This window comes from Pristis pectinata, chromosome 20 (assembly GCF_009764475.1).
Source record: "Pristis pectinata isolate sPriPec2 chromosome 20, sPriPec2.1.pri, whole genome shotgun sequence".
NCBI lineage: Eukaryota > Metazoa > Chordata > Chondrichthyes > Rhinopristiformes > Pristidae > Pristis > Pristis pectinata.
Genome location: NC_067424.1, coordinates 6,329,339 through 6,346,860, shown reverse-complemented (window position 1 = coordinate 6,346,860; position 17,522 = coordinate 6,329,339). Strand labels below are relative to the sequence as shown.

The 17,522-nt window shown below is 44.8% G+C and overlaps 1 protein-coding gene across 4 annotated transcripts in view; it reads right to left on the bottom strand.

Annotated features, from left to right (window-relative positions):
* LOC127580870 (solute carrier family 26 member 9-like) overlaps window positions 1–17,522 on the bottom strand; it is a 117,648-nt gene that overhangs the window by 26,680 nt on the left and 73,446 nt on the right. For all 4 annotated transcript variants that reach the window (XM_052034832.1, XM_052034833.1, XM_052034831.1 and 1 more), the window contains exons 14-17: window positions 12,486–12,555; window positions 5,635–5,727; window positions 4,921–5,031; window positions 2,975–3,247 (exon numbers count right to left, since the gene is read on the bottom strand). In XM_052034832.1, coding sequence (XP_051890792.1) covers window positions 2,975–3,247; window positions 4,921–5,031; window positions 5,635–5,727; window positions 12,486–12,555 — 547 coding nt within the window. The remainder of the gene's footprint in view (window positions 1–2,974; window positions 3,248–4,920; window positions 5,032–5,634; window positions 5,728–12,485; window positions 12,556–17,522) is intronic.

Sequence of the window (17,522 nt, the reverse complement as noted above, 5' to 3'; positions counted from 1 at the left end):
AGAAAAGAACAGGTCATTAATCGTGGTGATGTTTGTTGAAGTCTTGCTGTACACAAAATGTCTGCTTCAATTGCCGAAATGTCACTCATTCAATGTCAAAATTGAATATGAATTGTTCTGAGAGGTGATGCAGCACCATATAGGATGACCACATGTCTAACATCTGTGTTGAAATATGGAATTGCTTATTGAATCCCTTACTCAATGTCAAAGAACTCTGCAGCCAATCAAGGTTTTGAAGTGTAATCCCTTAGAAATGCAGCAGCCAATGGGCACACAGCAAATAGCGCCATGGTGATGACCAGCTCATCTGGTTTCAGTGCTGTGTAAGGGCTTAGGTATTAGCCTGGGATATTTCCCCTGCCTTCTCCGAAATGGTTCCAACCCGAGAGAGCAGACATGTTTCATATTTCTCTCTCAGCAAACACTGTCTGACCAAATGTTAAAGGCACAGCACTCTGCCATCGTCACACTGAAATAGCAACCCCGATTGCCATACTAAATCTCGGGTGGGAGTCCAACCAGTACTCACTCCCTCAGAGTTATGAGGACAACCCAGAGCCACAGTTCAAATTCAAGGCACTTTAATTTTAAAGCTTGTTTAAAAATAAACATCTGCAGAATAGGTTGAAAGGCCTCAGTCTTTTTTTTCACTTGGAAAGAGATCAGCACACACAGTAAGTCCAATATAACACATGGGACAGTTGTTTAGAGTCACAGAGTCATAGATGTATACAGCATGGAATCAGGCTGGATCTGGTGTTCAGTTCTGGTCGCTTCATTATAGGAAGGATGTGGAAGCTTCAGAGATGGTACAGAGAGATTTACCAGGATGCTGCCTGGATTGGAGAGCACGTTTTATGAGGATAAGTTGAGTAAGCTGGGGCTTTTCTACTTGGAGAGAAGGAAGATGAGAGGTGACTTGATAGAGGTGCACAAGATGATAAGAGGCATAGATCGAGTGGACAGTCAGAGACTTTTTCCCAGGGTGACAATGGCTAACATGAGGGAGCATAATTTTAAGGTGATTGGAGGAAGGTATAAGGGGGATGTCAGGGGTAAGTTTTTTACACAGAGAGTGGTGGGTGCATGGAAAGCACTTCTGGCAGAGGTTGTGGGGGCAGATACATTAAGGAACATTAAGAGACTCTGAGATAGACCCATGAACGATAGAGAAATGGGGGCTATGTGGAGGGAAGGGTTAGATAGATCTTAGAGCAGGGTAAGTGTCGGCACAACATTGTGGGCCAAAGAGCCTGTACTGTGCTGTAATGTTCTACGTTCGACGTTCTAGGCCTTATGACCCAACTTGTCCAACGTCGACCAAGGTGTCCATCTAAGCTAGTCCCATTTGCCCATGTTTTGCCCATATCCCTCTCAACCTTTCTTATCCGTGTACCTGTCCAAGTGTCTTTTAAATGTTGTTATTATACCTCCTCAACCACTTCCTCTGGCATCTCGTTCCATATACAGACCACCCTCCGAGTGAAGAAGTTGCCCCTCAGGTCCCTCTTAAATCTCTCCCCTCTCACCTTAAACCTATACCATCTAGTTTTTGGTTCCCTTTCCCTGGGAAAAAGACTGTGTGCATTCATCCTATCTATGCCTCTCATAATTTTATAAACCTCTATCGGGCCTTCCCTCATTCTCCGCTGCTCCAGAGAAAACAACCTCAGTTTGTCCAACCTCTCCTCATAGCTCATACCTTCCAACCCACGCAGCATCCTGGTGAAACTCTGCTGCACCCTCTCCAAAGCCGCCACTTCCTTCTTGTAATGGGGTGAACGGAACTGAATGCAATACTCCAGATGCAGTCAAAGCAAAGTTATATAAAGGTCTAACTCTATGGCCCTCATTGAGAGGAAAATAAAACTTGTTCATTCTTCATTTCCCAGGGATACCACCATACCTTCTGACCGAATCTTATGCTAATTGGGCCGTGGGGGCTTTCTGTAGGCCTTGATGGGACTCTTACGCACCTTTGGAGATCATGGGTTGCTTTAATATCTATCATAGAACATAGAACATAGAACAGTACAGCACAGGAGCAGGCCCTTCAGTCCACAATATCTGTGCCGAACACAATGCCAATTGAGACTAATTCCATCTTCCTGTACTTGATACATATCCCTCCATTCCCTATAATGGGGAGAGAAAGCTGGGTGTTGGGTGCTGCATCCACAGAAGGCAATCTCCCCAAGCCCCCTCTCATTGGAATTAAACAATCACTGTTAATAGGAGTTTATAAAATTATGAGAGACATGGACAGCCCAGGGTCTTTTTTCCAGGGTCTAAGTGTCTAATACTAGAGGACATGCATTTAAGGTGAGAGGGAGAAAGTTTCACAGGAGATGTGCGGCGTAAGTTTTTTACACAGAGAGTGGTGGGTGCCTGGAATGCACTGCCAGGGGTAGTGGTAGAGGCAGATACAATAGAGGTATTTAAGAGGCTCTTAGATAGGCGTGTGAACGTGCAGAGAATGGAGGGATATGGACCTAGTGCAGGCAGAAGGGATTAGTGACATTAGGCATCATTAGCTTAATTAAATTGGCACAACATCATGGGCCAAAGAGCCTGTTCCTGTGTTGTACTGTTCTAAAAGATCTAAAAGATTAATGGCTAAGGTACTGCCCCTGCAGTTGTGACCCAACTTTTCTTGTCATCCCAGCCCTGTGGATAGTGGGGTAGGAGTTCTCAGGCGCTATAGTCCTGGCAACATCCTTGTAAATCTTCTCTGCACTCTTTCTGGTCTAACCACATCTTTCCCACAACAAAGTGGCCAAAACTATACACAGTGCTCCAAGTGAGGCCTCACCAATGACATATATAGCTGCAAAATAATGTCCCCACTCCTATACTCAATGCCCGAAACACTGCATCTGAAGCATCTAAACACAGGTCAATTTTCCCAGTGTGAACACGGTGATGGCGTGTGGGAGTGCTGGCCTGTCATTTGAAGTAGGTTACTCTTTACCTTTCCCAGAACTTTGATTCCCATAAGATCTACGAAACAGACTCCACTCATGTCCAGGATGAGCGTGTGGATATCAATGATGGGATGTGCAAGTTTAATGGGATCTTCGGAATTCTCCCGCTCCAGTGTAGATTTCTCCATCCTCTCGTGCAACCCATTCGGGGTGTTGACCGTGATGTAAGAGATTCGGGGGGCTTCATCCACTGAGTTATTATTGCAGTCCATGGATGACTCTGCTTCCACCTCTTTTACCAGCTCCTGTAAGGACACTTGCTGCAACAGGAAGGAGAAATGAACTTATTAGAACAAAAGTAAAACCTCAGAAAATCTTGCTAATTTGCAGCAGGTTTTCCCACACCTCATATTTCAGGTAACCCCCTCCTCCTCTGTTCCTTTCTCAAAGAGCAGCACCTGCACAATGGAAATTTTGTAAATCGAAAGAGTTGGCGTTGTTTTCGAACAGTGCGTTTCCACGTGCAGAGAGCAGACTGCAACTCTTCAAGCAGAAAACAACTTGGTAACTCAAAGACATATACGCCAAAAAGTCAAAGGTGCTTGAGCAAAATTAGGATGTTTGTAAACAGAGGGATAACTGCAATGAATTGGGCAGGCATGGTAGCGTAGCGGTCAGTGCAACGCTATTGCAGCGCCAGCGACCCGGGTTCAATTCCGGCCGCTGTCTGTAAGGAGTTTGTACGTTCTCCCCATGGTTCTCCTACCCTGGGAAAAAGACTGCGACTATCTATCTGCCCCTCATAATTGTATAAACCTCGAGAATGTCACCCTTGTTAGGAATGGGAACTGAACAAGACTCATACTCCAGGTGAGATCCCAGCAATTACTAATATAGATATAGCAAGGTTTCCTTCTCCTTGGACTCCGATCTGTGGCCTGCCATTGATCTGTGCCCTCCAGGACACGAATGTAAACGTTGGATTGGGGTGGACATGGAAATACTGCATCCTTGGCTGATCTTGGATTGGGCTGGGATGGCTCTTTATAGATATGTGCATTACTTGGTAAATAATTCAGATAAAATAAGATATCTTTATTAGTCACTTCGAAACACACAGTGAAATGTATCTGCATGGAGTGTTCTGGGGGCACAGCCCACAGGTGTCACCACGCTTCCAGCATCAACATAGTGTGCCCACAACTTCCTAACCCGTGCGTCTTTGGAACCTGGGAGGAAACTGGAGCACCAGGAGGAAACCCACGCAGACACGGGAAGAACGTACAAATTCCTTACAAACGGTGGCCGGAATTGAACCCAGGTCGCTGGCGCTGTAATAGTGTTATACTACCACATCTGCCCTCATCCCATGAATCTATGAATGGATGTAGTTGCCTTAGGGTCAGTGTGGCCTAGATTCCCTTAATGGATCCCTGGGATGAGGGCTGACCCACAAGGAGAGACTGAGCCTATATTTCCAGGGGTTGAGAAGACTAAGAAATGATATAAATATTACAAACCACTACTTGGGCGGCACAGTGCGGCAGTTAGTGCGGCTGCCCTGCAGCTCCAGTAAGCCGAAATCAATTCTGACCTTGGGTGTTGCCTGCATGGAGTTAGAATGTTCTCCGTGCAGCAACGTGGGTTTCCCCTGGGTGCTCCAGATTCCTCCCATGTCCCAAACATGTGGTGGTTGCTCATTAGATTGTCCACCGTAAGGGACGTCTGGTGTGGACGGGTGGGTTGATAATGGTCATTTGAGAGAGAATAGGTTACAGGGAAATAAGTGGGGGAATGGAGTTGATGAGATTGCTCTGGTGGCTAGCATAGACTTGGTGGGCTAAATGGCCTCCTTCCTCATTGAAAAGAAAAATGACATATCATTAGTGCATGCAAGCTTCTGACAGGGATTGACTGGACAGAAACTGGATCTCTTGTGCATTTGACTTTGCAAACGTCCTTTACCACAATGGATTGGTGCAATGGATCATACCTTGTTGAAGAGATTACTTGGCCTTCTAGCATCTATTTCCTGCTCTTCTTTCTTTGCAGCTTTGAGGTATTTCTTCTTCGCTAATAAAACCTTCACTGGATCAAATCCCGACTGTAAGAAAGAAAGAGTTTATTTAGCTGTGAATGTCACTGTGCTTTTCAAAAGAATGACGTTCAAAGTGTATAGGAAGTATTAGCAAAATGCAAGTGTTTCTTTCCATAAATTGGTTTCCATCCAATTCTAACTTCTGTCACAACAGAAAGATTTAATAGGAACCTGAGAGGCAACTTTTTCACTCAGAATGCAGTCAGTATATGGAATGAGCGGCCAGAGGAAGCGGTTGAGGCAGGTGCATTTACAACATTTACAAGGTACTTGAACAGGTATGTGGATAGGAAAGGTTCAGAGGAATATGGGCCAAATGCGGGCAAATGGGACTAGCTTAGATGGGCATCTTGGTCAGCATGGACGAGTTGGGCTGAAGGGCCTGTTTCAGTGCCTGTGACTCTAAATCTAGTCCCTGGCATTCCCGAACCTGATGCTAACTCCGATCATACACCCAGCCTGCATTCCAGAACCTTGGCTCACACTCCGAACTAATGAGTGAGCCAGATGCTAAGCATCAGGATGCCCGAACAATTGGATTGCGGATTATTGGAGCTTCTCTGCTACAACTTAGTTCTTCTTGCAAGTTCCAGGTCGGTGATATTTTACCTTTTTAATCACTTTCTTCCGGAAAAACTCCACATTTGCAAAATACAGTGGGGAACAGTAAGTTATAATTTTTATTCCACTGATTTCTTTAGCCTGGAAGAGAAACACAATGATTATTTAGTTACTTATTAAAGATTTTTGTTTCATGTTTAACAGTGAACAGTTCAGTGATTCAGTAGTAAATGTCATTAACAGAACACACTTGGCAAATAAATAATATTGTTAGATGAAACCCATCACTGAAAGCAAATACACCAAGTCAACCCTCACACTTTTTACCTCACATTCATTCCACATTCATTCGAATCAGAGTCAGAATCAGATTTATTATCACTGACTTAGATGATGTGAAATATGTTTTGCGGCAGCAGTACAACGCAAAGACATAAAATTACTATAAATTACAGAAATAAATAAATAGTGCAAAAAGAAGGAACAATGAGGTAGTGTTCATGGGTTCATGGGCCGTTCAGAAATCTGATGGCAGAGGGGAAGAAGCTGTTCCTGAATCGTTGAGTGTGAGTCTTCAGGTTCCTCCCCGATGGTATATGGATTACATAAGAACATGCTTTGACCAATCAGCCCTCCTGTCTCTTCTGCTATTCTGTAGGATCTTGGCTGATCCTGTTTTAATTCCACATATCACAATTCTTTCTCGTAGCTGTAATATTGACTGTAATATACTTTCCCATAGCTTGTAACATGGACTCTGTCTACACTTCTCACTGCCTTGGTAAAGCAGTCAGCATAATCAAAGACCCCACCCACCCTGGACATTCTCTCTTCTCCCCCCTCCCATCAGGCAGAAGATACAAAAACCTGAAAGCACATACCACCAGGCTCAAGGACAGCTTCTATCCCGCTGTTATAAGACTATTGAACGGTCCCCTTGTACGATAAGATGGGCTCTTGACCTCACAAACTACCTTGTTTTGACCTTGCACCTTATTGTCTGCCTGCACTGCACTTTCTCTGTAACTGTAACACTTTATTCTGCATTCTGTTATTGTTTTCCCTTGTACTACCTCAATGCACTGATGTGATGAAATGATCTGTATGGACAAAGTTTTTCACTGTACCTCAGTACATGTGACAATAATAAACCAATGTACCTATTTATCAGTATTGACCCAGAATTTGTTTGCGTGCCTTAGTGATCTTTCATCTTTCTTTACAACAAAGAAGGAGGTCATTTAGCCCATTTACGCCTGCTACCGGAGCAATCTCACCCATTCCATTCCCCCACTTATTTCCCTGCTGTGTGGCACAACTTGCTGGTAAATGCTCTCCAGGCTCAGTGACAGATCCACTTGCCTGTAAATCCCTCACATGCAGGGGGAGAGGTGCCTGAACAAGCCTCACCCACAAAAATGTCGAGTAAGAATTTGATAGCCAGGTGACTCAGGGCTGCTCTGTACTCTAGCAGTATGGTAATCAAGTCATAACTTATATCCTGGCACTCCATTCCTCTAGAAATCCACCAGATCCAGTCGTTTAAAGCTGGCAATTCAGCAGCAGCTTTTCCCCTGAAGCAGTTCTTTACTCCATAAGGTTATTGAACACGTTCTAGGTTGACATTGATAAGTTTTGGAAGGCTGTAAGGGAAGAAGTGGAAAAGTAGAGGTCTAGGATCTTATTGAAGCTGGAGCAAGCTTGAGAACCATGTGACTAACCCATCTTTTCATGTCACAGGCTCTTATGGTCTTAATGCTTCCCAATTTGGCATAAGAGCAAGCTTTGTATTATGAATGAGAATCAGAATCAGGTTTATTATCTCTGACATATGTCGCGAAATTTGCTGTTTTGCGGCAGCAGTATAGTGCAAGACATAAAATTTACAATAAGTTACAAGAATAAATAACTAGTGCAAAAGAGGAATAACGAGGCAGTGTTCATGGATTCATGGACCATTCAGAAATCTGATGGTGGAGGGGAAGAGGCTGTTCCTGAAACTTTGAGGCCTAAATTAGAGTGCATTAGTTAAGATATCTTTGTTAGTCACATCTACATCGAAACACACAGTGAAATGCATCTTTTTTGTAGAGTGTTCTGGGGACAGCCGGCAAGTGTTGCCACGCTTCTGGCGCCAACATAGCATGCCCACAACTTCCTAACCTGTATGTCTTTGAAATGTGGGAGGAACTGGAGCACCCAGAGGAAACCCACGCAGACACGGGGAGAACATACAAACTCCTTACAGACAGCAGCTGGAATTGAACTCGGGTCGCTGGTGCTGTAATAGTGTTGCTCTAACCACTACACGATCGTGCATTATCTATAAGGAGAGTTTGGATAAACTTGGATTGTGTTCTCTGGAGGTTCGAAGGATTAGAGGTGTAGATAGGGTAGGTGGTCAATCTTTTTCCCAGGGTGGAAATGTCAGATACAAGAGGGCATAGGTTTAATGTATGGTGCCCCACAAGGCTGCATCCTCAGCCCTCTACTCTATTCCTTATATACTCATGACTGCGTGGCCAGATTCTGTTCTAACTCCATCTATGTTTGCAGATGATACCACCGTAGTGAGACGTATTTCAAATAATGATAAGTCGGAGTACAGGAAGGAGACAGAGAGCTTAGTGACATGGTATCATGACAACACCCTTTCCCTCAATGTCGGCAAAACAAAAGAGCTGGTCATTGACTTCAGGAAGGGAGGCGGTTCACATGCTCCTATCTGCTGAGGTCGAGAGGGTTGAGAGCTTTAAGTTCCAAGGAGGGAACATCAGCAATAGCCTGTCCTGGTCCAACCACGTATATGCCATGGCCAAGAAAGCTCGCCAGCACCTTCCTCAGGAGGCTAAAGAAATTTCGCATGTCCTGGTCGACCCTCACCAATTTTTATTGATGCAACATAGAAAGCATCCTATCTGGATGCATCACAGCTCGGTATAGCAACTGCTCCCCTCAGGACTGCAAGAAACTGCAGAGAGTTGTGGACACAGCTCAGCACATCACAGAAAGCAGCCTCCCCTCCATGGACTCTGTCCATACTTCGCATTGCCTCATTAAAGCAGCCAGCATAATCAAAGACCCCACCCACCACAGACATTCTCTCTTCTCCCCTCTCCCATCAGGCAGAAGATACAAAAGCCTGAAAGCACACACCACCAGGCTCAAGGACAGGCTTCTATCCCGCTGTTATATGATTATTGAACAGTTCCCTAGTATAATATGATGAACTCTTGACTTCACAATCTATCTCGTTATGACTTTGCACCTTATTGTCTGCCTGCACTGCACTTTCTCTGTAGCTGTTACACTTCATTCTGCATTCTGTTATTGTTTTGCCTTGCACTACCTCAATGCACTGTGTAATGAATTGATCTGTACAAACGGTATGCAAGACAAGCTTTTCTCTGTACCTCGGTACATGTGACAATAATAAACCAATTCCAATCAAGGAGAGAGGGAGAAAGTTTAAAGAAAATTTACAAGGCAAGTTTTTTGACACAGAGAGTGTTCGGTGCCTAGAACATGTTGTCTGGGAAGATGGAAGAAGCAGGTACCATAGCAACTTCTAAGAAGTATTTAGCCAGACACATGAACAGGCTGGGAATGGAGGGATACAGACCATGTGCGGGCAGATGGGATTAGTGTAAATTGGCATCGTCGACAGCACCGACATGGTGGGCTGAAGGGCCATTTCCTATGCTCTACCATTCTATGTTGTATAGTGCTTCAACAGCCCCAGAAATTGTACACAAAAAGTCTTCATTGTTTGCTTACGAAAAGTACTGTAAGTGAAAGAGTTAACGCATTGCATTAGGAGTCCTTTCTCAGAACTGAGCCGAAACATTAACTGGTTTCTCTTTCCACAGATGGTTGAGTTCTGTCAGGATTTTCTGTTTTTGTTTTGTAGATCATAGAACATAGAACATCACAGCACAGGAACAGGCCGTTATGCTCACAATGTCTGTGCCAAGTATGACACCAAATTGAACTAAACTTATCTGCCTGCACATGATCCATATTCCCTACATATTCATGTGCCTGCCTAAGTGCCTTTTAAGCACCACCTTTGTGTCTACTTCCACCTCTGGCAGCTCGTTGCAGGATCTCACCACTCTCTGTGTAAAAAACTTAGCCTGAACATCTTTGACATTTCTGCCCTGGGGATAAAGACTGTCACCGTCTATCCTGTAGATGCCTCTCATAATTTTATGTAATTCTATCAAGTCTCCCCTCAGCCTCCGACACTCCAGAGAAAACCATCCAGGTTAGTCCAACCTCTCTAATGCTCTCTAATCCAGCCAAGAGACACGAGGTGATGTTGCAGCTCTATAGAACTCTGGTTAGACCACACTTGGAGTATTGTGTTCAGTTCTGGTCACCTCATTATAGGAAGGATGTGGAAGCTTTAGAGAGGGTGCAGAGGAGATTTACCAGGATGCTGCCTGGATTGGAGAGCACGTCTTATGAGGATAGGTTGAGTGAGCTAGGGCTTTTCTCTTTCGAGAGAAGGAGGATGAGAGGTGACTTGATAGAGGTGTACAAGATGATAAGAGGCATAGATCGAGTGGACAGTCAAAGACTTTTTCCCAGAGCGACAATGGCTAACGCGAGGGGACATAATTTTAAGGTGATTGGAGGAAGGTATAAAGGGAATGTCAGGGGTAAGTTTTTTACACAGAGAGTGGTGGGTGCGTGGAACGCACTGCCGGCAGAGGTTGTGGGGGCAGATACATTAGGTATAGGGGGCTATGTGGGACGGAAGGGTTAAAAGGATCTAAGAGCAGGCTAAAGTGTCGGCACAACATTGTGGGCCGAAGGACCTGTACTGTGCTGTAGTGTTCTATGTTCTATGTTCATCCTGGTGAACCTCTTCTGCACCCTCTCCAAAGCCTCCACATCCTTCCTGTAATGGGACGACCAGAACTGCTCACACAATACTCCAAATGCCTGCCAATGACACAGCCTGAACCTCTCACTGTTTCAGATTCCAGCATCTGCAGTATTGTTTGTCTTCCTGTACTGTACCTGAGACCAGAGGGAATTTCCTTTTCTGTGGGCAGTGGAACACATGTCAACTCACTGTGTTGGTGTGAACCTGTAGCGTTTGATCCACCCCCTCAATGACATGACTGGAAAATTCCGGAATGTTCAGAGCGACCCCTTCAGCGTCTGTTTCAGGCAGATATCTAGGGCGGAGAAGCTTCATCCACTGAAGCATGAGCCTACGGCTCCTCTCTACGGATGTCGATGGACCTGTTATCCTGCATTTCCGACATTCCCTGTGTTTTTTTTCCAGATTTCGGGTATTCATGATTCTTTCTTATCACCGTGGTGATAAGGCTGGGAATTGACCGCTGGTTATGTTAGTGAACAAATGCACAGCTTACTTGGGCCACAGTGCCTGTTCTGTGGGCATTAATATTTCTTTTAAAACAGTTAAAGCTAGAACAACAGGTAGGATGTTGCCATGGAGATAAGTTCCAACCTTTAATATTTACGAGGACAATTTCTAGGTTGGTAACTTCAAATTATCCGAGTGGGAGAAATCAAGAAGTTACAGCAGTCCCTAACAGCTGACACTTAACATCGATTGTATGATTGTTTTAGTGCAGATGCCAACCCATTTAAAATAAAGAACCTCCTTCCAATCCAAACCAGTCAAATTGGTATTTAAAAGCAAAAAATATTGCAGATGCTGGACAGCTGAAGTAAAGGTATAAAATGCTGAAATTCTCCACAAGTCAGGCAGCAACCCTGGAGAGAGAAACAGAGACAAAGTGTTGAATCTATTTTGCTCTCTTCAGATGCTTCTCTGACCTGCTGAGGATTTCCAGCATTTCCTGATTTCAGATCAACATTTATGCAACCACTAACACTTTCATAGAGTTACATAGTCATACAGCACAGAAACAGGCCCTTTGGCCCAACTTGTCTATTCTGGCTATCACACCTATCTGCGCTAATCCCACTTGCCTGCATTAGGTCTGTATCCCTCTATGCCTCTCCTGTGCAAGTACCTGTCCAAATGCCTTTTTAAATGCTGGAATTGTAACCACCTCCACACCTCCACTGTGACTCATTCCATATATTTACCACTCGCTGTGTGAACTTTTCAGGCTATAAGGAAATCTTGTCCAATAAGTGAGTCTAGAACTAGAGGGCACAGGTTTAGTGTGAAAGGGGAGAAATTTCAAGGAGATCTGAGGAGTGAACTTTTCACACAAGAGGGTGGTGGATATCTAGAATGAGCTGGACTCTTCCGATGGGGCTGGACTCTGGGAATTCTGCTTAAAATCACAGTAAAGTCTTACAGAAAAATAGGAGCAGGAGTAGGCCATTCAATGTCAACATAAAGTGAAACACTGAAGTAAATACAAAGCTTCTTCCCCAAGTAACGCTGGATTAATTGGCACCCAATACATCACAGGCACATCCTTCCCCACCATCGGGAGTATCTACAGGAGGCGCTGCCTCAAGAAGGCAACATCCATCATCAAAGATCCCCACCATCCGGGCCGTGCCATCCTCTCGCAGCTACCGTCGGGCAGGAGGTACAGAAGCCTGAAGTCCCACACCACCTGGTTCAAGAACAGCTACTTCCCTTCAACCATTCTGTTCTTGAACCAACCAACACAGCCCTAATCACTGCAGTTTAGCAACACTATGACCACTTTGATCATCTTGCACTAAAATGGACTTTGTTTTTTTTTGTTCTAATTGTGTTCTTTCTTGTAAAAAATATGCATAATTTATGTGTAATTGATGTTTTTCTTGTGGCTGCTGCTTATCTGATGCTATGTGCCTGTGATGCTGCTGCAAGTAAGTTTTTCATTGCACCTGTGCACACATGTACTTGTGCATGTGACAATAAACTCGACTTTGACTTTGACCCTTACCTTTTCATAGACTTTGGGATTTCGATAAATGTCGCTGGCTGCAATATGTCCCACCAGGTGGCCATTCCGACTGAGGGTGACAAGAACAGAGAGAAACATTTAAGAAAAAGCAAGGATTCAGTCCAAATTCCTTTGAACATCCTCATAAACAGGACTGACATTTGAACTTAAACTGTGTCTACAAGCAAAAAAACAAACTACTGGAGGAACTCAGTGGGTCAAGCAGCGTCTATGGTGGGAAAGGAATTGATGTTTCAGGTTGAGACCCTGCATCAGGACTTGCCCTCCACAGATGCTGCTCGACCGGCTGAGTTCCTCCAGCATTTTATATTTTGCTCCAGATTCCAGCATCTGCAGTCCCTTATGTCTCTTATGGCCACAACGTTTCTCCAAAATCAGCCGTATGCTTTTACAAAGACACAAGAGAATCTGCAGATGCTGGAATCTGAAGCAACACAAACAAAAAGGGTAGGGGAGCAGCTCCCTCTGGTTCTCCACCTCGTTCCCTTTACTCCATGGTCTACTGTCTTCTCCTATCGGATTCCTCCTTCTCCAGCCCTTGGCCTCTTCCATCTATCACCTTCCAGATTCTCACATCACTCCCTTTCATCCTTCCTCCCCCACCCACCTACCTTCCCCCCCTCACCTGGACTTACCTGCCAGCTTGTGCTCCTCCCCCTCCCCCTACCCTTTTATTCTGGCTTCTGCCCTCTTCCTTTCCAGACCTGATGAAGGGTCTCAACCCGAAACGTCGATTGTTTATTTCCCTCCATAGATGCTGCCTGACCTGCTGAGTTCCTGCGACATTTTGTGTGCATATGCTTTTACAACACCATTTGGGATCCCAGAACATCTCAGTTTACTTTGCAGCCAATGGCGTGTGTAATGTAGGCAACAGTCCACACAGTAAGCTCCCACCAACAGCAGTGAGATAATCGGGCAGATAAATTGTTCCAGTGATGTTGGATGAGGGATGAATTTTTGTCAGTATACCTGCTACCTGAGAGAGCAGACTACATTATCTGGCTGGTGGGAGATTATGGAGCTTTGAGGTGCAGTGGGATCTGGATGTCCTGGTTCCTGATTCACAAAAGATCAGTATACAGCTGGTAAGTAACAAGGAAAGCAAGGGGAACTGAATATGATTATGAAATGCCACCTTTGCCAGCACTATCATCACAGAGTCATAGAGTTATACAGCACAGAAACAGGCCTTTCGGCCCATCTGGTTCATGCTGTCCACAATGCCCCATCCAAGCTGGTCCCATTTGCTAGCATTTGGCCCATAACCTTCTAAACCTTTCCAATTCATGTACCTGTCCAACTGTCTTTTAAAAGTTGTTATTGTACCTGCCTCAACCACTTCTTCTGGCAGCTCATACCATATACGCACCACCCTCTGTGTGAAGAAGTTGCCCCTTGGGTCCCTTTTAAATCTTTCCCCTCTCACCTTAAACCTATACCCTCAAGATTTTGGTGCCATATCACTGGGAAAAAGACTGCATGCATTCACTCTATCTACGTCCCTCATGATTTTATACACCTCTATAAGATCACCCCTCAGTCTCCTATGCTCCAAGGAACAAAGTCCTAGCCTGTCCAACCTCTCCCTATAACTAAGTCCCTCAACATCCAGGACAGGAAGCTCAACCCAGAGGGACAAGTCAGTCAAGAGTGAGCCACCCTGCAGTACAATTTCCACCAAGAATCAAACCAGGGTCTCGGAACCTATTTTGGGTCTTCTGGAAAATCAACAACGCTGAACTGTGGCTGAACCATCTGAAGCCAAACAAATTTCAACTAAAGCAGAAGTGAAGCCACTGATGTGGTTTCTCACAAAGTTTCCATCATTTCTTCATAACTTAATCTGGAAAATTATTTTAGCCCACGAGAACAAATGTCCCGACATCACTCTGCCAGCTGTTTATGTATCATAATTCCCTCAATATCAAAGCAACTTGAAAAAGTGTGAAATAAGTTCATTTAGTTTGGAAATGGCTTCAAAGTAAGTGCAAGGATAACTACTCGAAGACTCAGCTCCCATTTCAAACTCCACTGAGATTCTAGTTTTATTTATTTAAACTTTTTGGTGAGAACATTAGCTACTGTTTTTGATAGTCTACAGCCTTATGTAACTGCAGACTGGGCAACAAACTGAAAAAATATCAGTTCCATCAACGAACTTATTTATTTTACATTTCTTGGCTTCAGAAAGAAACCTAAGCACGTATATTTGTCCCAGACCAGTTGTAACTGTCCAGATGGATACATAACATTGAGGCTCAGTGTCAGGATGTTTTAAGAGCAATGTTAAAAGAAATGTTAAAAGGTAGTTGAGGGAATCAGGGATTTTTTTTTCAACCTGATGGGTTGTTAGGGTCAGGAAGACAGTGCCTGAGAGGGCAAGGAGGGCAGATTCAGAGATATATTTCAACAGAGAAAATGTTTGCAGGGTTACAGGGTAAAAACATAGAAGTGGGCCTAATTGGAAGCTTTCTCAGAGAGCTGGCACAGGCACAGTGGGAAGAATGGCCTCCTCCTGTGTTATGTATAGGTTCTTGGTGTGACCTGTTATGTAGTGCTCTGGTCTCCATATCAGAGGAAGGATGTACTTGCCATGGAGGGAGTGTAGTTGATGACTGGCATGAGGATAGTGGGGAGTGTGGCATAGGAGAGGAGGTGTGGACTTCTCATAGAGTCATAGAGTCATACAGCACGGAAACAGGCCCTTCAGCCCAACTCGTCCATGCCGACCAAGATTCCCATCTAAGCTAGTCCCATTTACCCGCATTTGGCCCATATCGCTCTAAACCTTTCCTTTCCATGTTCCTGTCCAAATGTCTTTGAAATGTTGTTATTGTACCTGTCTCAACCACTTCCTCTGGTAGCTTGTTCCATATACATACTCACCTCTGCGTGAAGAGGTTGCTCCTCAGGTCCCTTTTAAATCTTTCCCCTCTCACCCTGAACCTATGCCCTCTAGTTTTGATTCCCCAATCCTGGGAAAACGACTGTGCATTCACCCTAACTATGCCCTTCATGATTTTATACATCTCTATAAGGTCACCCCTCAGTCTTCCACGTTTCAAGGAATGTCCTGTAAGGAGAGATTAAGCAGAGTAGACTTGTACTCTCTGGACTTCAGAGGAGTGAGAGGTGATCTCAGTAAAAGATACAAACTCTTAGGAGGCTTGATGGAGTAGATATGGGGAAAGTTCTTCCCTGGGAGATGTCAGTCTCAAAGTAAAGCAGCTGGCCATTTAGGACTGAGACGAGAGGGAATTTCTTCAGCAGGGGACGGTGATTCTTTGGAATTCTCGATCCAAGAGGGCTGTGGAAGCTCAGAAGCTGAGGATATTCAAGATGAAGATCTTTGGATATTATTGGAATCAAGGCACATGGGGTTAGTACAGGAGTGTGGCGCAGAGAAAATAAAATCAGTTGTGATCGTATTGAACATGGAACATAGAACGTTACAGCACAGTGCAGGCCCTTTGGCCCATGATGTTGTGCTGACATTTTATCTTTCTCTAATATCTATCTAACCCTTCCCTCCCACATAGCCCTCCATTTCTCTATCATTCATGTGCCTATCTAAGAGTCTCTTAAATGTCCCTAATGTATCTGCCCTCACAACCTCTGCAGGCAGTGCGTTCCACACACCCACCACTCTGTGAAAAAAAACTTACCCCTGACATCCCCCTTATACCTTCCTCCAATCACCTTAAAATTATGTCCCCTTGTGTTAGCCATTGTTGCCCTGGGAAAAAGTCTCTGACTGTCCACTCGATCTATGCCTCTTATCATCTTGTATACCTCTATCAAGTCACCTCTCATCCTCCTCTCCAAAGAGAAAAGCCCTAGCTCACTCAACCTATCCTCATAAGACATGCTCTCCAATCCAGGCAACATCCTGGTAAATCTCCTCTGCACCCTCTCTAAAGCTTCCACATCCTTCCTATAATGATGTAGAAAGTGTGAGGTACTGAAGGTTTTACTTCTTTTCCTATTTTTTGCATTCTTATGATCTTATGTGATTTTATAATGTCAGCGAGGGTTCAGTACAAACTCTTCCAGGGACATCCTACAGAATTCCAAACTACGAACAAAAACTAAGTCCAGCATTAATGAAAGCCAGGCTGCAGATCGAACAGGATCTGGGCTCATGTTCATTTCATCAAAGGTGCCTCTAACCTGTTTCCACAGCTGGGACCAATGACAGAACACAGGACTCCCAATGCAGTTACAACCAGAGAAAAGCTGGTCTTTTTGATCGTTTCCTATCTCGCAGAACATCGGTGGCATCATTTCATTATTTGCATCCTTGGTTTCTGGGCATCGGCAGCAAGAGGACAAATGCATCAGTGCCCGCTGAGGAAATGTGATGGGTGAATGATGGAGTGCGTGAGAGGAGCTGTGTCAGTGCAAGAGAAAATAGTAGAAGGAAAGAAACGGGTCAGTTTCAGGAATTAAACAACTGAAGAAGGGATGGGTTAAAAAAAACAAACTGCTGGAGGAACTCAGCGGGTCAGGCAGCATCTGTGGAGGGAAATGGACTGTCGAGCGATGGCCAGGATCTCCTGGTGGCCACCCACTTCAATTCCACATCCCATTCCCATACTGACATGTCTATCCATGGCCTCTTCTGCTGCCACGTTGAGGCCAGATGCAGGTTGGAGGGTTGGAGGAACAACACCTCATATTCTGCCTTGGGAGTCACCAACCTCGTTTTCTCCAACTTCCGGTAACCCCACCCCTTTCTTTTTCTTCCCCCCCCACCCCTACTCCTTTGTCTTCCCTTATTCCTGTGGCTCCCTTCCCCTGCCTTGATGACCTGCCCATCTCCTCTCCTCCCCTCCCCCATCCTTTATTCCATGGTCCGCTGCCCTCTCCCACCGGATTCCTTCTTGTTCAGCCCTTTGCCTCTTCTACCAATCACCTCTCAGTTTATTACATCTTCCCCCCCCCCACCCACCTACCTTCCCCCCCCCTCACCCACCTACCTTCCCCCCCCTCACCTGAACTCACCTATCCCTT